Raw genomic sequence first — 18,563 nt, forward strand, 5'->3', positions numbered from 1 at the left:
CACACACACACAGGAGGTAAGTGTGTAGATGCAGAGGACAGGAGCACAACGGGAAAGAGAGGAGATAAAGTAAGAAGTAAATGGCAGTGAAAGAAAAGGTAGAAAGAAGGACGGAGCAGAGGAAAGCAGACAGGTAGCCTTAAATGACATTGCTTCTTGGGAAAGTGATCAAATATTTATCAAAGGGAAACAAGTCAATAAACACGCCTACTTGTTTTTGTCTTGGCATGCGTTACAGTTATTTCTAGAGATATCGAATATTACCACTTTGCTAAACTTCTGTTTTCTGGCTGCAACTTGACACTTACTCTATACTGCAGGGACTGCCAAAGACTTTATCAAAATAAAGATCAGTGGTTTTAGAGCCAAAGTTTTCTGACTCACATTTCTCAATAGGCCCAATAATCTTCCTCTGAGCCATAGAGTATTTGGGCTCTAACCAAGGGCTTGGAGGGCAGAGCTGTGAGTGTATCTCTGTGCATGCTAGTATGGAACAAAAGCATACTGTGTTGGGTCACAGCCTGGCTGCTGGGATGTGGTCTTGAGTTAATGTGTTCAATGTTCACTTTTAAATAGAGAGAAACCTAAAATTAGCACACACACAGCCACAAGACATACACTTGTGAGCTAGACACCAAAAATACACACACAGGGCAATGCTTTAATGTAAACAAATTAGTGTACACACACACTGAGCAGAAAGACGCAATTACACACACAACTTCCATGTTTGAAGGAAACTCATGTCCAGACATGGAGCAGAGTAGCTTGGTTGTCCTCAGTTTTCACACACACACACACACACACACACACACACACACACACCACACACACACACACACACACACACACACACACCACACGACGTACACACACACACACACACGACGACAGCACACACACACACACACACACCACACACACACACACACACACACGAAGTGTTGAACATTTAGGAAATGTCAGCAACCTAAAAAGGTTTTCCATCAGAAAGGAGTCCATTTGCTTGCCTCAACTTTCTTAATAAATAGTTATCAAACCACCTGAGAAAGAGATAAGTAAGAAGTTCATTTGCCAAAGAAATGTGTTTTGAATTTGGCTTTGCATGCATGTCAGATGTTCCAAAGCTCACTGGTCTAACCGGGTTTATGTTTAAACAAAAACAGAGAGCAAACAGCCCAAACACCCGCAAACACTTGTGTGGACACACATCGCATGCACGCATAGTGAAGTGTACAGAGGATTCTCTGCTTCCATTTTTGGCTCAAACATATCCAAGGTGTTTGGCCAACTCTCCTCTGTGTCTCGAAAACATACACATTCTCTCTCTGTCCTGGGAAGACTGCCCTGCACCTTATCCTTTTTGTTCCACACATACACCGACACATTTGTGTCCCTCAGATTCATGACAAGGGCATTTTGGAGCCCAACTCTGAATTTGCAATGTCCCTGAGCAGATGTTCATATTAAAGCAGATGGTTGTCGCTAAATCTTTCTAAGACACTATGTTAATGTGTTTTATACTGCAAACTAAATGTCAAGGTAAGTGAGTCTACCATGAGACGATCTGTTGTTTGAGAGTCTCGGAGAGACAGAGATAACTTTGTGCATTTCAGTCTAAATGATTGAAACACTCCATGTGCTGCACATGAATGTATGTGTGCACATGAGGGTGTGCAAACTTGAATTAGTCTGTGAGTCTATGCGTGAGTCTGTGTATTTGAACCATTAACTGATTTAATTGCTTGTTCCAGTGATCTGTAAGATTCCCAGGATGGGGTCAGGGTGAACAGAAGAGAACAAAGGGTGGATTGAGAGGCACGGAGCTTGTCCAGGGAATGGGATCTAGGTCTGGGCTGGACAGCGGACAGGGAATGTATACGACCAGGCTGGTCTTGGACTGAAACTGGAAAAGGGGACAGAGCCCTTTCAGAGAGGGCATTGAGACAGTGGGTTAGTTCAGGATCGAAGGCTGCTCTGTAACAAGGGCCAAGCCATGAACTGAGAGGGGCAAAGAGGAAAGGGCCACATTTTTTTCCATGGAGCTGTATGGGGGTCTATCCATGGCAGAGCACACAGTGTGCTTAGACAGAAGTAAATTGAATTCTGTTCTACCAAAAATCTCGAGTTCAGTGCATTCCAAGTTGGGTTTAGAAAGACAACGTGTCCATGATCATTTAAAAGAAAATGTCACTTTTGTCTTGGAGCCTGTCAAGTAACATAACATCTGCATTCAGGTAAAATTTGCTGGATTATCTAGAGTTGCTGCGAGCAGCTCAAAATGAAAAGGGCATGATAAAACCTGAGTGTCTACTTATTTTGGACCCCTGCACATACATGACGACAAACACATTTCTCACTCTCTCCGTCACTCTCTCTCTCTCACACACACACAGACACGCACAGATCACTTGTGGATGCTTTGGATGACACACACCCTTGTTAACAGCGTTTTGGCCCCAAAGAGTCATTCAGACTGAAGGAATACAGAGATCTACAGTATCTAGTTCATGCATACACTTATTACTGATCCTTTATCTCCTATTTAGACTTTATGGAGCCCACTGTTTCACATCCACACCTAGTTGACGGTCAGCTTCATGTGCATGTTAATGTTTTTGCCATGCATGCTGTAGCTGCCACTTGGCTTTTAACCCTTCCTAAAGCATCAGCTACCAAGACTGAACAGTTAAAAGGAGTGATATGTGAATATGTTATCTATGCCTGTAAAAGTGACAGGCATAGATAACAGATAGCAGTTGTGACAGCACCTGCCCCAGATCAGTAGAGGCATCAAGTGCATTACCAGGTGACTGCAAATAGTGGAAGGTCATTCTTCTGGGGTTATCTGGGGTTTACAGCCTTACTTGCCCTGAACATCTGCTAAACAAAACAACACAGCATGGACAACAACTTATTATATACCATATGCACATAATCTGCTGTTTTTGTAGTCTGTCAATTGTCTTGTATCTGTTTCAGAGACATTTTATTTTAAGATGTATAAGAAATACACCGCAGATAGCTGAAAAGGAAGAACATACACACCTCTGGGTTGGAAGTTATTTTGGGGTGCTGAACTCATTGTAGGCACACAAGGGCCTCAGTGGAACTAATCTATTCCATAAGGAGTGGCGGCACTGATGTTAATGGGAGACGTTATACAATGGGCTGAAGTTAGGCAGTGCATAGAGGTCAAAAAGATGTAGCACAGCCACTTTGTCACAACTAGAAGAAAGCAATAAGAAAACTAGGAAAGGGCATCTCAATCAGTATACCAGTATGGTAAAATTAATGCTGGGTTGTTTTGCTTTCATTAAAACACCCCTAACTATAGTGTTGACTACAACATTCCCGGTATATGCTGTTAGACTTATTATGAGAAAATGATAGCTGACTTCATACTGTAGAATTTGATCTAGAATTTAGCATCACATCTAATACTTCAACACATCTTAAGCATCTCAGTTCCATAACCCCCATCCTCTGCCTCTCCACGTTTACTGAGAGTTTCATAAAGACTGCTGCTTACTTGGACATAGTGGGCTGCTTTCAGTCAGCATACTAGTCAAGTTTATGTTTGGTTGATGTTTTGTTTTTCACCACTGGTCCAAGGTTAAAAAAAAAGAAAAAAAAAGCTGCCACTGTCTTTCTGTAATTAATGTAAATTAAAAACAGGTGCAGTCAGTTTAGAGGGACAGGCACAGCACTGATAAAGAAGTATGGCTGGGTAACAGCAATTACTGTAATCACGACTGCAATAATGACAATAGATGTCATTGTTCCAAACAGACAGTGTGTAAGAACTGGTTTATCATATTTATAGAGGCTTAACACTACTACAGCAGACATCTACATTAGGATAATAGGTCTTATTTGTAAACCTAGGGAAATGTAAAATGTAAAAATGTATTTTCAAGGAATATAATGTTGACTTTACAGTGTTGACTTTACAAGCTAACTGCATATAAAATGAAATAAATATCTGACCATTTAATTCCTGTGATGTAGGCTGTTGAATGATCAGTTATTCTTGCTGAAAACAATCCAATAACTGGATAAGTGACTGGAGGATTCAAGTAATTATCAGCTCTAAAAACACGTTTGTACAACTTAATCATCCTTTTAGGTCCAAATAGATCTAACAAGCTTCTACATGCTAGCGTTGTGGTAGGTGTCTATTTCATCTCTACAGAGTTGGACGTGTCCAAACAGACTCAACATTACAGCTGCTGACAGAGCCACTGGGATTAACATATACTCAGGCACACACACACACACAGTGACATACTGACATACTGTATATATACACACAAAAACCCACTCTACATGCAGACAGTGTCCTGACAGCTGCCAACCAACCTGTGACGCAGGCTCGGTTATTTTTATCGCTGTGAACAAACGATTATACTATGGGTGGTGTGAGAAATTCTGTGCTACGTGTGTGAATGTGTTAAAAAAAATGAGTACCAGTCCTCATAATGTTTCATAAACATGTGACATATTCCAAAGGCCGCTGCAAAAATGAGTATAAGCCCTCACGACTCATTTCTTAGTTGGTTTTTCTTAGAAAAGTGGCTTCAAGGACTTTGGGATTTAACGGTGGGTCAATGAAGACTCAAACAAGTTCTACACAGGAGACCTAATTATGTCTCACAACTGGTATAACTTGCTATGTGTGAACCTAGTGAGACTGTTAGGATGCTAAGCAGTGTTCCTACTGGTGTGCAGATATCCTTTTATGCATACCGTAGTCTAGTAGCTTAAGGGTAGTCCACAATGGCCATCGACTTTTTCAAAGTTACCCTTGAGAAATTTCATGTGATTCATGTGTGTTTTTAGTCCAACAACATGAAATTCTTGGAAACGTCAAAATGACATTACTGTGTTATTTTTAACATCTGCTCTCCTTGTTTGAATGAGCTCATCTCTCTGTGCTGCCTGGTTGCCATCAGCTGTTTCACTGTGGCTGACTTGGAAGAAATCTCACAACTCACCCACTTCATCACTCTCACACTCACTTGATGAATGGAATACCAAAAAGAGGTAGCACTAGTATACTGTATGAGCACTGACACACACACAAACAAGCTTAAAAAAAAGACACAGACACACATACAAGTCCATTATATGAAGAAGGAAACTATGACGAAACTATAATTTGATACAAAACAGAGGAAAGAGGGGATCTACATGGAAAATGAACTGGTGCTCAGTGAAACAAGAGAAAGGATTATTCTTTCGCCTTCTCTGTTCTTCTGCCCTGCTCTCTCTTTATCTCTCTCTGTCTCTTCATGGATTCAATAGGGCTTTGTCTCATTCTTCACCAATGACCAGAACAGTTTCAAGCTTTCAGAGGGAGGGAATATGGTTCAGATCGCCTGCTGTTGTCTAAGCCAACAGCTGAAAAAGAGTTAAGATGAAGATCATGCAACTAATGTACAAAATATTACGTCTGTTTGTTTTGATCCTTTAGAAAGACAGTAATGCAGCATATACTTGGTCAACTGAGCACTGATGCAAAAAATGCTTCATTGAAATCCAGAGGGCTCTCCACAGGTGGTTACTTTTATATACTGCAGTGAAGTCACATTTTGGGGAAGGTGATAATGAAGTAAGGAGATTATAGACAGGATATGACGTAAATCAATGTGAGCCATTCTGTTCATTTAACTTGTTTAGTTTAACCAAGATTAATAACCAATTCCAACAAATGCAGTCTGCACTTACTGTGATGAATATGCTCAGATTCCGCCTAGAAAATGTGAAACATCAAGGTGAATGCATAACTTTGAACTACTTTCTTTCCATTTTAGAATCACACTGAGCCTATACAGGGTGGTCATGTGCATCTGGAGCAAGAATAGTTTTGTTTGTCGAATCATAGCACCTTCAACTGAAAGCTAATTGAATTGCGAGTTAACTAAAGATTCCTTGCTCTATTGTATCACATTCTTCCCTTCAGCCAATTCACAGACACCTCTTGGTAACAACTACTTTGTGAGTCTCCTAAACATTGTTCCATGTGGCGTGAAGTCTGAGTACTTCTATCAAGTCTGACCTGAAACATGTTTAATCATCAACGTTTAATCATTAGTTTAAATCAAATAGAACCATTAGAGCAAACACTGTCACACTGCTTCAAGGCAGAAGTGACTCTCTGGCTGCGTGACGTGTGAGCCCTAGTGTGTGTTTGTGCCAAGAGTACAAGGATACAGGCAAATGTCTGTTGAATGTTATGTTTTCGCCCTTTGCAGGCAGGTTTAATGTTCACTGATAGAAAAGACGTAAGAGCAAACTAGATGGGGACAGGGAGTAAATAAGGTAAAAGAAAAGGCAATACATAGAAAGAGAGGAAGGGGTGCACAAAGTGGCAATATCTGAAGACAAACAAACATAATTTAAACACACTTGAGAATGTGGACTAAATGTCTGTCACCAGAATTGCTACAGGAAAGACAACTTTGAACTCGTTATTAAGTCTAAAAATACAACAAATGTCCATTATAATTAAAAAAAGTAATTTAAACAATTTGGAAACTCTTTGTTCTTGATATGAATCAACACTAAGCATAACAAATAAAAAGGCTCGCTCATTCTACTAAGATCTTTCCCTTTTCAGTCTCCCATGTTTCAGTAAGTTTTAAAGTTATATTTGGGTTCACAATAATTTCTCAGGCATCATATGAAGAATATAAACTACAAACTCGCAAACTGCAGCTGGAAAACAACTAAAAATGAGAACCAAAGGGGAGATGCCAAAACACAATTAAATGTAGTTTTTCAGACCGAGACAACAAAGCAAAGTGAGCCTTTTGTGCGTTGAGAAAGTCCAAATCCGAACCGAACACAGCAGAGCACAGCGAAACAGGTGGTTTCAGCTAATCGTCTGCCTGTGTGTGTGGCTGTGAATGTGCAGGTTTTTGAATGAACACGTGAATACCGTGTGTGTGTGTGTGTGTTCTATCAAAGCAGGCAGATCCAGTATATCTGTGTCTGTGACCAACGTCAGCTCTAATAGACTCTACTTAATACAGTTCAACAGAGGGAAAAGGCTTTGTCTGGAGACTTAAGTCGGTCTTTCTTTCTTTTATTCAAACTTTCTCCACTTGGCATTCCAGTTATTTTATTTCACTCAAGTGTAAACTGGTAAGCTGGACTTAACCTTTATTATTCTTGAGAGTAAAAAAAAAATAAGCCTGTCTCTCATTGTAAGTTTATTTTGGTAATAGGCATTTTTTTCTAAGCCTAACTAGGGTCTCACTGGGTGTCTTCAACATGATCCATGTACAGTAATCCAAAAACTGGTTCAGTGTCCCAAGTTTGCAAGATTTTTCTCCCTGTTTCTTTATGAATACATCTGGTTCTCATGAATCAGTTTAAATACATCTCTTAAACAGATGCAGAAACACAAACAGCATGCAGCAGCTGATAATTATTTGAAGCTACAGTCTTTCACTGGATCACTTCCAAAACGGAGATGAAGATTTTACAACACCACAGCGATTAGCTCATTCAATGAGCATTTACTGATGTTTCAACTGAAATATTGTTTCACTACCCCAATGTGTTTCGCATGAAACAACTGTAGCTTTATTCCTGACACAGGTTTTCCACCATAAATATTTTAATCAAAAACCACTTGCATTAATGTTAAGATTATAATGATTGTGTTTGGATTATTATCTATTACAAATGAGGCAGATATTATAGAATTTTGCACAAAAGATCAACATTTTAATGTCTCTTAATAGCCTGAACTTAATGAAATCATTACTATATTTCAGAAAGCGGATTTTGTTTGAAGAGCTTGAACCCACCTTTCACATATTAAACCTATGACAATAGTTGAACTACTACAGTGGTGAGGTAAACAGATCACTGCTGGTGTACTGACAAACTGGGCAGATGAAATTAATTTGGGGAGCTTTCGAACCAGTGAGAAAAATAGCCTTCTTTGTTAGACTTTTGTTCGTTCTTGAACAAAAGCCTTAATATTCTGATACTGTAACAGAGCTGTTTAATACAACTGACACTAACAGTGTGAATTTTAGTTGGTATTTAGGACGTGAGTGAAAACATCTGTTGATAAAAAGACAAATTAATATCTTGCTTTGGGGTTTCTTGTGTCATAATTGCAAAATAATGCTAAATCAGTAGTTAATCATGTTCAGGTTTTATATGTATTGGGAACTGAAAACGGACTTAAATAAGAACCTTATAAATGTTTGGCATTATCATTTCACATGCAAATATTTTGACAAAAGATGCATATGTGAACACAAAATGTCCAAGGTTCAAGCTTTTAATAGACTCTTTGACTCTGTTAATATGTCTTTCAATCTTTTGATCACACTGTATCAGTGATAACACTACTTTCATCACCTATAAACATAACTGTCATATGCTAAAGTCTACTGATCAACCTGTGACGTTTTATGAGCTATCCTCACTGCTAATAAGTGCAAGGCTTTACAACAGTACAACCATTTACAAAGGCGGCCAAAAGCCTTCCCCTGTTTATGTTTGTTATTATGTATTACTGTTATTGTTATTATAACATTGTCTCTATGGCATTGTGGTAGGGAGAAGAAGGCTTGTTTCCTTTTAGACACACAAACACCTGATTTCCATGCCGTTACCATGGTGATGGCTATAGGAAGCAGGTTAGGACTTGAAGACTCACATGAGGACAAAAAGATGGCGTGAGATAGAAAGAAGAGGAAAGAAGTCATCATCTATGTATTATGTTGTGTCTGCAGCCTTTGGCTAAATATAATAAGCAAACAGAAAATGGTGTTTCTGTCAGTCTGTACTTTTTCTTTCCCAAACAGAAATTATGGGCTGTTGTGGGGGCTGACTTAAGATTTATCCAATTCTCCATTCCTCTGAGCAACCAGAAACCATGGCAAACCACAAAAGCCATACTGCTAGTATCTTTAAAATAAGTTAAGATGAGAGGTAATGAGAAAAACTTCCTTTCAGACTCACTCTCCTGCCTCCTAGCAACTGTTTAATTTGCTCTGCAACGGGTTCAGAGGCTTTTGAATTATCTCAATACATTAAAACTGTTTTAAAAAGCAAGCAAGTAAGACAAGTAAATCAAAAACCATGACACCTTTACATAACACTATTTTTTTCACTCTCTCTCTGTTGGTCATTACAGCAAGTTCTAGAGTAAGTTTCCATTAAAAAAGCAGCTCAAATTGGTATTTATTCCAGATATCTGAGATACTGCAAAAGAACAAATCAAGCTGAAGGGAGCACCAAACTGGTCTACAGTGCATTTTAAATGTCATCGTTTAAAGATAAAGAATGCCACAGATAACCAATCTGAGGTAAAGTGTTTAATATATATATATATATATATTAGGAATGTGTAAACATATATAACTGCACCCTTAATGGAAAATATGGTCTGTAATCGTGGCAATCAAGACTCATTAGAAGACTATGGTACAATGATCATGTGGACAGGTTATTTACCTGTGATACAGATAACAACGGTGCACTATAACTCATTATCCATGCTTGGTTCTGTGCTGAAGGGCTCACGTATGCGGTGAAGTTGGAGCAACAGAGCACAAAAATGATAAGGGTGTTACATGATACTGCTAACCTAAGACACAATATGTAGAGCCAATGGGGAGAGAAAGTGATGAAAGAGCAGATGAAAGATGACGCAATGCTCTTGAGCTGACTCTGAATCTAACTCCTTCACTGCAAACATTTATACTATGTGTGTTAGACAAAGAATGAGGGAGGGAGTGTATGGTGACTCCCTGTACTCCTGCATCTCTCTCTCTCTATCCCCCCCTCTCTCCTTCTCTCTGCAGTGACTGAGGTGATGAATGTGTGTCTGTCTCAGTTCCTATTAATAGTATGGAGCAGGGCTGGAGGTGTCGAAGCTAAGGAGGGATGAGATCTCTCACTCTCTCTCTCTTTCCCTCTCAAACACATGAAGCAGTTTGAAGCAGACTTTAGAGAGTCCAGATGTAGCAGAGGTGGAGTATAGGTGGGGGTGGGGGCAGGAAGCAGGGGAAAGAGGGTAGAGGTCGAAGACAAAGCCAGCAGCTAGCTTCAAACAGCGTACTGACGGATTTACTACCTATACGATAAAGCAAACAACACACAGAACTTCTCAGCACAGTGGGGTGAAAAACTGGACTTGCACAGTAGGTCTACACAGACAAACTCACTGACACGTAAGTGCCCAGACACACATACTGTTTAACAGTGAGTTAACTGATTTAACCCTGTCACCATTGTGCTACAACAGGTGTCCATTCCAGACTAAAATTGGCACTGATTCATTTAAGAGAGGAGGAATAGGTTTACAGTGGAAGACTACTGTTCATACACTCAAGCTTTCTGCAGTGCATATTCCTACCTCGTGAGTTGGTAGCCAGATCGGCCACCTTCTGAAAGGCATCCAGGAAAGCAGCCACAGCAACTACAGTCGCCCTAGGAGAAAAAACTGAGGTTTAGTTAAAAAAAAAAATACATATATATATATATATATATACACACACATCACACTTTACTAATATGAAACCATATACAATACCGCGTATTACAAAAATAAAGATGGTAGAAGCAGTACAGCATGCCACAGAGGTTAAATAAACACAAGTGGCTGATCAACTGCAATAAATACATACAACACTTAAATGTTGGCAGGAGAGCACATAAACTGATCTGAAAAAACAAAAATATTGTTTGCATGTATGTGTGCATGAGCGCTACATTTTATATTATGAAGCTTTCACTAAGTATGTGTGTAAGTAAAACCTTAAACATGCCCTGCTGTGTGAGGAATGTCTATGTGATTACTTAGAAAGCTGGAAGCTGTCCGGCTCAACAGAGCAGCTCTTGAGCAGAGTTTGCCACACTTATAGGTCAATGAAAGGATCAATGAGGGATCTACCCTGTTCCACTCTGAAATAGAAAAGGGGCTTGTTCACAACTCCTACCTGCTTCTCTGTCATCATGTATGGTTTACCAAGTATTTACAAATTCCAGTTTAAAATACTGCTTAAACATAACAGACTGAAGCAAGGGCAAAATCCAATCAGTCATAAAAAAGTAGTGAAAGCTTGGTGCAAGATTACTGTCTGTTTTACTCATTACAGACATAATCTCACTGGTATCTCGATTTATTGCCTGTCTGGCTGACTGACTGACCAGTCACTTTGCTTGCTGGCAAAAGGCTGCCAGTTGACTGGTGAACTAACAAATACTGACTCACCTACTTCATAAACAACAAACCTCTCATGATTAAGATCACAGGTATGTAGATGAAAGGCTCTTGGTGCGTGTGCATGTATGTCATATCTGAGCTCCTCAACAGAGACAACAATGCACGCTAAAATAACAGACACAGAATTGTCTGAAAATTTTCCAACGCATGCTGGGCCACAAAAGCATGTTTGTTCAAACACTGAGTACCTTCATTTGTAAACACTGTCATTGTCCATTGGCAAACAGAAAACCACCATAACACAACTTGGGAATTTCCATAAACAGTCTAGACAGGTAGATTTCACAACTGGACAAAACAATAGTTTGTTGTTTTTAATCTTTAATTTTCCAACATAAACATGACAAAATCTATATTTAAGCATGATTTTACTCAGTGTATCCAAAGACACTGTAAGGCAATGGCAGGAGTAGTTGATTGCTGGGTGGGAGGACACTGGAGCACCCTGGAGTTCTGACCCAGGACCAGTGCTAACCACAGAGCCGATGTGTCTTGACTGATGATTTACTGTGGTTGGACTATGTAATTAGTTGTTCAATCGAGTAACAGTTAAGATCTCACAGGGGCCTCCTACAAGCTTGCCAGAAAGGGAAAGCAGAACGCAACTGATCAACTGATGAACAACCTTGGTCCAAAAATATGTCACAGGCCTAAATAGTCTTCAACATTTGAGTGACAGCCAAGGCTTAGCATTCAGTCAATGATAGAACACTTATTTCCTTTATCACTCAAAAACCTGGCTAATAAGTGCTGTGTCGTTGCAGACCAGAAGATCTAAGGGTGTGTCCTGCAAATGGAAAAAGAAACATACGAAGAGGCACACACAGATTCCTTTCTATTTAAAGACTAGTGTGGGCACCAGAGCAACCCCCAACTGATATCTGCCTCCAGTAATTTATACTATGCATGTATACATTGGTCTATAGATCATATTTTTTTTGTTAAGTCAAGTTTAACATGTTAATACAAAACAGGTTTGTGTGGGAAGTGGTTTTAACTGAAGCCAGCTTTTAGTATCAGCGGCTCCAGTCCACTGACGTACAGCAGTTTACTTTTACTAGCCATGATCATCTGCTGTAATCTGTTCCACGCCTAACTAAGAAACAGGTTTTTCCATTCACTAGACTTTCAACTATCTGTCTGACCTTAAAAAATAAACAGTCAACATTAGTGGAAAAAAGCAAACACTGAGAATGATTAAATAAGCAGCATTGAACAAATGTAACATCTGAAATCTTTCCAAAATTTCTGGCTCAGTCGACAGTGACAGGTAACTTCTCAACAAATATATGCATACTAAAGTTACAATGGCAGAATAGTAATATGATAGTAATAAATAAAAGCAAGAAAAGTTTTCATTTCTGTTCTGACAGCCAAAAAGCCTCAAGACTTCTGTGGCAGTAAGTGTATAAAACATTACTACCTTCAGATCTGCACAGTACTCCAATGACTTGACTGCTACCAAACGCCCCAGTCTTGGAGTCAAGACAAACGACTTTAACATATCTATTCTGCAAGGCCATGGCCCAGTCAATCTTAATTCCCCATAGACCCTGGCGTAGTACAGCGGAGGGTTCTTTCTGACAATGATACATTCAGCACTGCTGCCCCCGTCTATTCTTAGTTCAACTGAAACTGGAATCACTGAAAGAGGTTGTGTTCAACTCCACTTGTTTCACACAAAACATACCAAGAATTGTGACCGAGATAGCACTTTGAGCTTGCTTCGAGATATATTTTGTATGTGTGTGTTGTACTGTGTGTATTTGCCTGTTGATCTACACATCCATCTATTGTTTAAACATTTAGGGCTGCTCCTTGAGCCCAAATAAAGTTTTATAACCATACCAGTTCAATAGTTGAAGTTTTGAGGTGGTTACTTTAGACAAGAGAGAAGGAGGCCTGTGTGTAAGCCTAGTTCTGACACAGCTGCCTCAACCGTGACCCACCGAAAGGACACTGACAAGTTAAAAGGGGACTGTGATTAGAAATCAGCTAGCCTTCATTCCACCCTGCCCTCTTTCTTCAAAGCACTGTTCTGTGAGCATGCATATGTGTGGATATATATATGTGTGTGTGTGTGTTTGTGATAGCTTCTTAAAACCAGAACATATTTGGCCGGGAAAAAAAATGACAGAACAGCCCCAACACTGTAATTGGTCGATTTCCTAGTTGCTTTGTGAGAGGGGCGCAGAGGGGCTAAATTACAGAGCAGTCTGCCTCAGGACGTCATTACACACACAGACATATGCCACTACCACTGCTGGCTACTCACTTATCCAGGCCAAGGAGGGAAGGTGGGTGTGCTTGTGTTTTACTGTGTGTGTGTGTGTGTGTGTGTGCGCCTGTGTATGTAGCCCAGTCCCAAACAGATTACAGAGGTCCTTGGGTGGGGGGGTTAGGGTGTAGTCGAAAGGGCTAGTTTGGCCAAACTTCTAGTGGCTGGAAACAGGCTTTAAAACGGACAGAAAAAGGCTCATTTGTAGGTCACCACGAGCAAACCAAGATAGCACACTCTTATTAGCGCTCCAGGAACAAGGGCATCGTTACAAGCAGCCATACGCCACAACCACTGCAGCCTGGAGAAGGGCGTAGGCTCAAATACTGAAAGATGGTCGTGTTTCTGTGAATGTCAACTCATCCTGTAAAGGGGGAATTGATCTTTTATCTCCATCATCAAGCTTTTGTTCAAGATTTGTTCTTTCATCGTTGCCTCGGTGTCCACACACACATACGTCCTACTATTAAACAACAGTCATTAGCAACAAGGCCACAAATACTCCCCTGAGTTTTAGCATGGCAGGGTCACATATTTAACCCCTCAATGATGGAGACACTTGAATAACATATCACCATTAATCAGCCTTAATACTGACAAAAGGGAAGAATGGACACTGAGTGGCCCCTGGAAAGTATTGTTTAGTCCCTGAGCCTTTATACAACTGTCAGTGTGCGTCTGTCTCAGGACACGTGGACACTTATATGGCTAGGGAACTGCCATGCATTGTTAATCAAAAAATTATTTAGACCACAGGACATCCATATTTACAGTACTTGCTGGACAATGAGCTTTTATTTCAGCTATCATAAGTCGTTTGTCTCCTGACACGTGGCCACTTAAAACCAACTAGGAGAGGTGGCTGGGATTGGCATCCATTGTTAGCAGAGGACTTGGAATAATTCTGGCAAGAGGTGTGTAAAATTACAGCATTAGAAAAAAAAATTAAATCAGGCTTAAAGAAGACTAAATGGGAAGGAAAGGACACGTAAAGACCCCTGGACAGTATTGTTAAGAGATTAGTCTTTTATGTAAACTGTCATTGCTCGTTAGTCTAAGGACACGTGGCCACTTAAAACTTCTCTGGAAGGGAATTGACACTGACATTCAATATAAAAGCCCAGATAAAGGACAGAATCAGTTGATGGAATGAGATTTTTTGGTGTAGAAGAGGTTTACATGGGGGATCAGAGATGTTATGCAACAATCAAGGTGGTGCTTCCCTAGCTTAAATTGTAGTTTATACTCTAACGTTTAACAATACACTCTGTGTGTATCTATAGTGAAGTTAAGAAAGCGTGATAAAATGACATATTTAAAAACCTCAAATGAACTAAACCTAATGTGTTTTATGTAATTTGAGGAAGGTTAGTCTCCTTATCTTAGCACACATATCTGATTTTGTGTCTCCCTAGTATAGTGGAAGTTTCAGTCACATGCTTCATGTACGTCATGATTTATTCACTAAGCCTGTATCTATTGCACTCTGTCATACTTTGCTTTTGCCAACATTTTAATCTTAGCCAAGCACTTTGTTGCAAAATTGTGACCTTTTTTTCACATTTCCAGCATTTCCACTGGATGGTAAATGGATTGTACTTATATATAGCACCTTTCTTGCTGCGGGAGGAGCCGGGGATCGAACCGCCAACCTTCTGATTAGTGGGCGACCCGCTCTTACCTCCTCCTCTGCCACAGCCACCCCCGTCAGTTTAAAGTTTACTCACTTAACTGAAATCCCAATACCAAGAGCCAGTGTAGTATTACTGGAGAACCTAAATGACTAACTATGTGAAAATGTTCATTTCCCCTCTTTTTAGTTTTCTTATTGTAAGAGTTTCTGTTACCATTATCAATAAAACACACATAAACATACAAATGTGTTGTATGTGCACACAAACACGTTCTCACCTGAGCTGCGACTGCAGTTTGCCGGCCTTGGTGATAAAGTCTTCCCAAATAGGGTAGCTGCTCTGTGGGGGGAAAAAAAGGCACACAAACATAAATGACACAATAATCAGAACTCAGATTTCACTGTTCCCACAGTTACGTAACAGTTCAACCAACACGAGGCCATACTGATGATGCCTCACCTCACCTGCAGGGCTAAACTGAACTCACTAACGCTTAGGCTTTCCCATGTCACAGCGGAATATATGTTTTCCCATCAGTTTCCTTCAGGCCTGAGGATACGGGGGCATTTAAGCAATAGGATAAACATTTGTTGAAGAGGGTTGTATGAGTATGAGAAGCATGAGTTTGGGTTAGGTTTGATCTGAACACAGAATAAGTTGTAATAACACATTACTTCAAACCAAACAGCTGCTTTTATTTTGTTAACCATTGGTTTATTCTGTGTTATATACCGTCATGTCCTGCATGTGTTAGGTTGCAAAATGGGTCACAATTTGGAAAGGTCCCCGCACAAAACGAGCACTAACACTATGGGATAATGAGCCTGGGTCCCAGTGGAACTCTAAATTTACCTAATTCAGGGCCTGGGCTGAAAATAGTCAGAGAGCCTTTTACTGAAACTATCACGGAGAACAAGTGGCCTGATGCATCGAAGAGAGGAGGCTAACATCAGGCAGCACAAGTGACGGATGCAGCATGAGCACATGTTTGCCACTGATGTGCTACTACTGTCAGGGGCCCGAGGAATGTCATGTTATGCTGTCAAACATTACACCCAACAACCAACTCAAATCTCGAGGCAGAGGACGACAGTGCCTCTTTTCTTTCTCTCTCCCAGTCCCCCTTACACCCTTGCATCACTTTTCTTCCAATAAATCTCTGCAGTCTCTGAAGAGGCCACCGCCATCAGCTCTGCCTGCTTTAGAACAGATATCAAACGCTGCAGCACCGTGGCAAAATGAGCTTTCTCTGCATTTGGTGTTGTCTGGCTGCAGGTACCCGGCAGATCAAAGACAGGGGAAACCGTGACCCACCCAGTCAAGTGAGACATGGGACACTGAGAGGTGCTGAAGGTCTGAGCAGTATTCATAACAAACTTTGTGACTCCAGATGACCCCCGTGGCTGGCCATTTGACCCACACATGTCGAAGCCTTCAGAAGCTCAGGGTAATTTTCTACCCTGACAGCGAACATTCCCGGCATTCCTTCAGGCAAGCACAACAGCTGGGAAATCTGCTAATTGTCTCATGGGCTGAGCTGTAAAACGTATCATCGAAATAAGATGCCCTACTTTGGAGGCTGATGAGTGCCCTATTTATTGGCTGCTGCTCCACTTCAAACTAGAACAAACTAACGTGGAAGAAAATATGTTTTTTCCAGTGGCACAGGAGCTGAGTGGAGTCAATTATATGGATTAATAGCCAATAACTAACACAAAAGCAGCTCTAACGTTAGGTTAATAATACCATAAATACTATACTAGTTATCGTAAGCATCATTTGCCAATAATATCTATAATAAATGTACTCACTACTTCATTTTGTTTATCGACCTCTAGCGTTAAATACACAATGAAAATGTTGGTGTGGGTTTCAGGTGAGTTAGTTAACATTACCGTACCGTTGGTTAACCTAAATTGTTTAACGTTTTCTATTAAAAGTAAACCAACATTTTTAACGTTAAAGCTAGCCCCATATACCGGTGTTTGTGCAGTTAACTGGTGAGTCTCTGTGCCTCGCTGGACGGCTCATGTAATTTGTGTTGCAAAGTAAATTTGGCTTACCTTCATGTCTCCGATAACAGTTTGGAAGAGTCCTCCAAGCGCGCTGCATTCCTTCTCGATAACAGCCTCCATTTTCAGGACCAACTCCAGTGGTCAGTCCCGACTCCGTGAGCCGCTTTCAGTTCGCCACCTCGGCTCTCCAGGAAAACAACACAAAAAAAAAACTCCCCCAAGAAAAAGAAAATATGAACAAAAACGAACAAAACCCCGTGTATAACAATTTCTGCGTTCTGAAATCGACGAGCAACAACTTTTATCTCGCAAAAACGTGAAGACTCACAGCTGGCTTCTGCTCTGGTGCACCATTTACTACAAATCAAAAGAAGCTGTTGGGACGAAAGAGAAATTTAAATCCCCCTCTCCCCTCCACGCCGCCCCGCTCATACCCATGGCTGGACCGCGAAAATGATTGTTTGCAGTTTGCTGGTCGAGTGAATCCACGATGTTCGTCTGGTAACGTTAGTCCGTATCTTGACAGGTAAATGCCGACACTTTACGTGCGTCCTTACTGCCGTCTCACCAGACAGAGGGGGAGAAAAAAACGAGACTAGAAACAAACGTCAAGTCCGCACGTACAAAGAAAAACACATTTCCGGTTGATTATTTACCACCAAAATAAAATATATGATTAATGACGGCTCTAAAGTCGTCCTCGAGAGATCGGTCCCTGTAATTGAACGGTAACTACATATTTGTTCTATGAATTAGCTGTTATCAAAACAACCGTTTTAATGACATAGCATACCATTTCGTTAAAACTTTAAATTTTGCCATAGAACTTCTTATTTTATTGTGAAGCAAGACTCGAGATACTTCCGGTAATACTCCATGCGCTTTACTGGATGATGATGATGATGCAGAGGTGAGCAGTGGAGCGTAGGGGATGTGAAGTTGTTTCCCATTTGGCAGCATTTTACCATACAGAAACATCGTTTAAACAGCGGCTGAATATACGGACTAGTCTAAATAAGCAGAAACCAGTTTTCTAAGTATATAAGAAAATGTATATAAGTTTTTTTTTCTTATTTTTGCTGACATCATAAGTTTTGAGGGTGTATGATACAAGCATAATCTTGTGCCAACAGTATTTTTTTGTTGACACCAACGTATTGCTGTTTATGTATAAACATTGGATAAATATGGAAAAGTTGAGCAGTTGTAGATGACGGGAGACATCTAGTGGCTGAAATGAAAATTACAACATCATTTCTAACCCCAACAGAAGACACCAGGGGCCTCATGTACTAACGTTGTTCAGGTTCACGTTCGGATGTACTAAAAGTGAAATAAACGTGAGAATGTGCGGTCCTCCACGTCAGCTTCATTGC

The 18,563-nt window shown here is 40.4% G+C and overlaps 1 protein-coding gene across 5 annotated transcripts in view; it reads right to left on the bottom strand.

Annotated features, from left to right (window-relative positions):
- Positions 1 to 17,787, bottom strand: part of LOC118335573 (protein MTSS 1-like) — a 46,715-nt gene extending 28,928 nt beyond the window's left edge. For 2 of the 5 annotated variants that reach the window (XM_035671928.1, XM_035671925.1), the window contains exons 1-3: positions 17,236 to 17,787; positions 15,450 to 15,511; positions 10,391 to 10,464 (exon numbers count right to left, since the gene is read on the bottom strand). In XM_035671928.1, coding sequence (XP_035527821.1) covers positions 10,391 to 10,464; positions 15,450 to 15,511; positions 17,236 to 17,307 — 208 coding nt within the window. In that variant the 5' untranslated portion in view covers positions 17,308 to 17,787. The remainder of the gene's footprint in view (positions 1 to 10,390; positions 10,465 to 15,449; positions 15,512 to 17,235) is intronic. The other 3 variants (XM_035671927.1, XM_035671924.1, XM_035671926.1) reach the window with 2 other exon arrangements.
- Between the last annotated feature and the right edge of the window lie 776 nt (positions 17,788 to 18,563).

This window comes from Morone saxatilis, unplaced genomic scaffold, assembly GCF_004916995.1.
Source record: "Morone saxatilis isolate NCDOM2014 unplaced genomic scaffold, NCSU_SB_2.0 Contig24, whole genome shotgun sequence".
Taxonomy (NCBI): Eukaryota; Metazoa; Chordata; class Actinopteri; family Moronidae; genus Morone; species Morone saxatilis.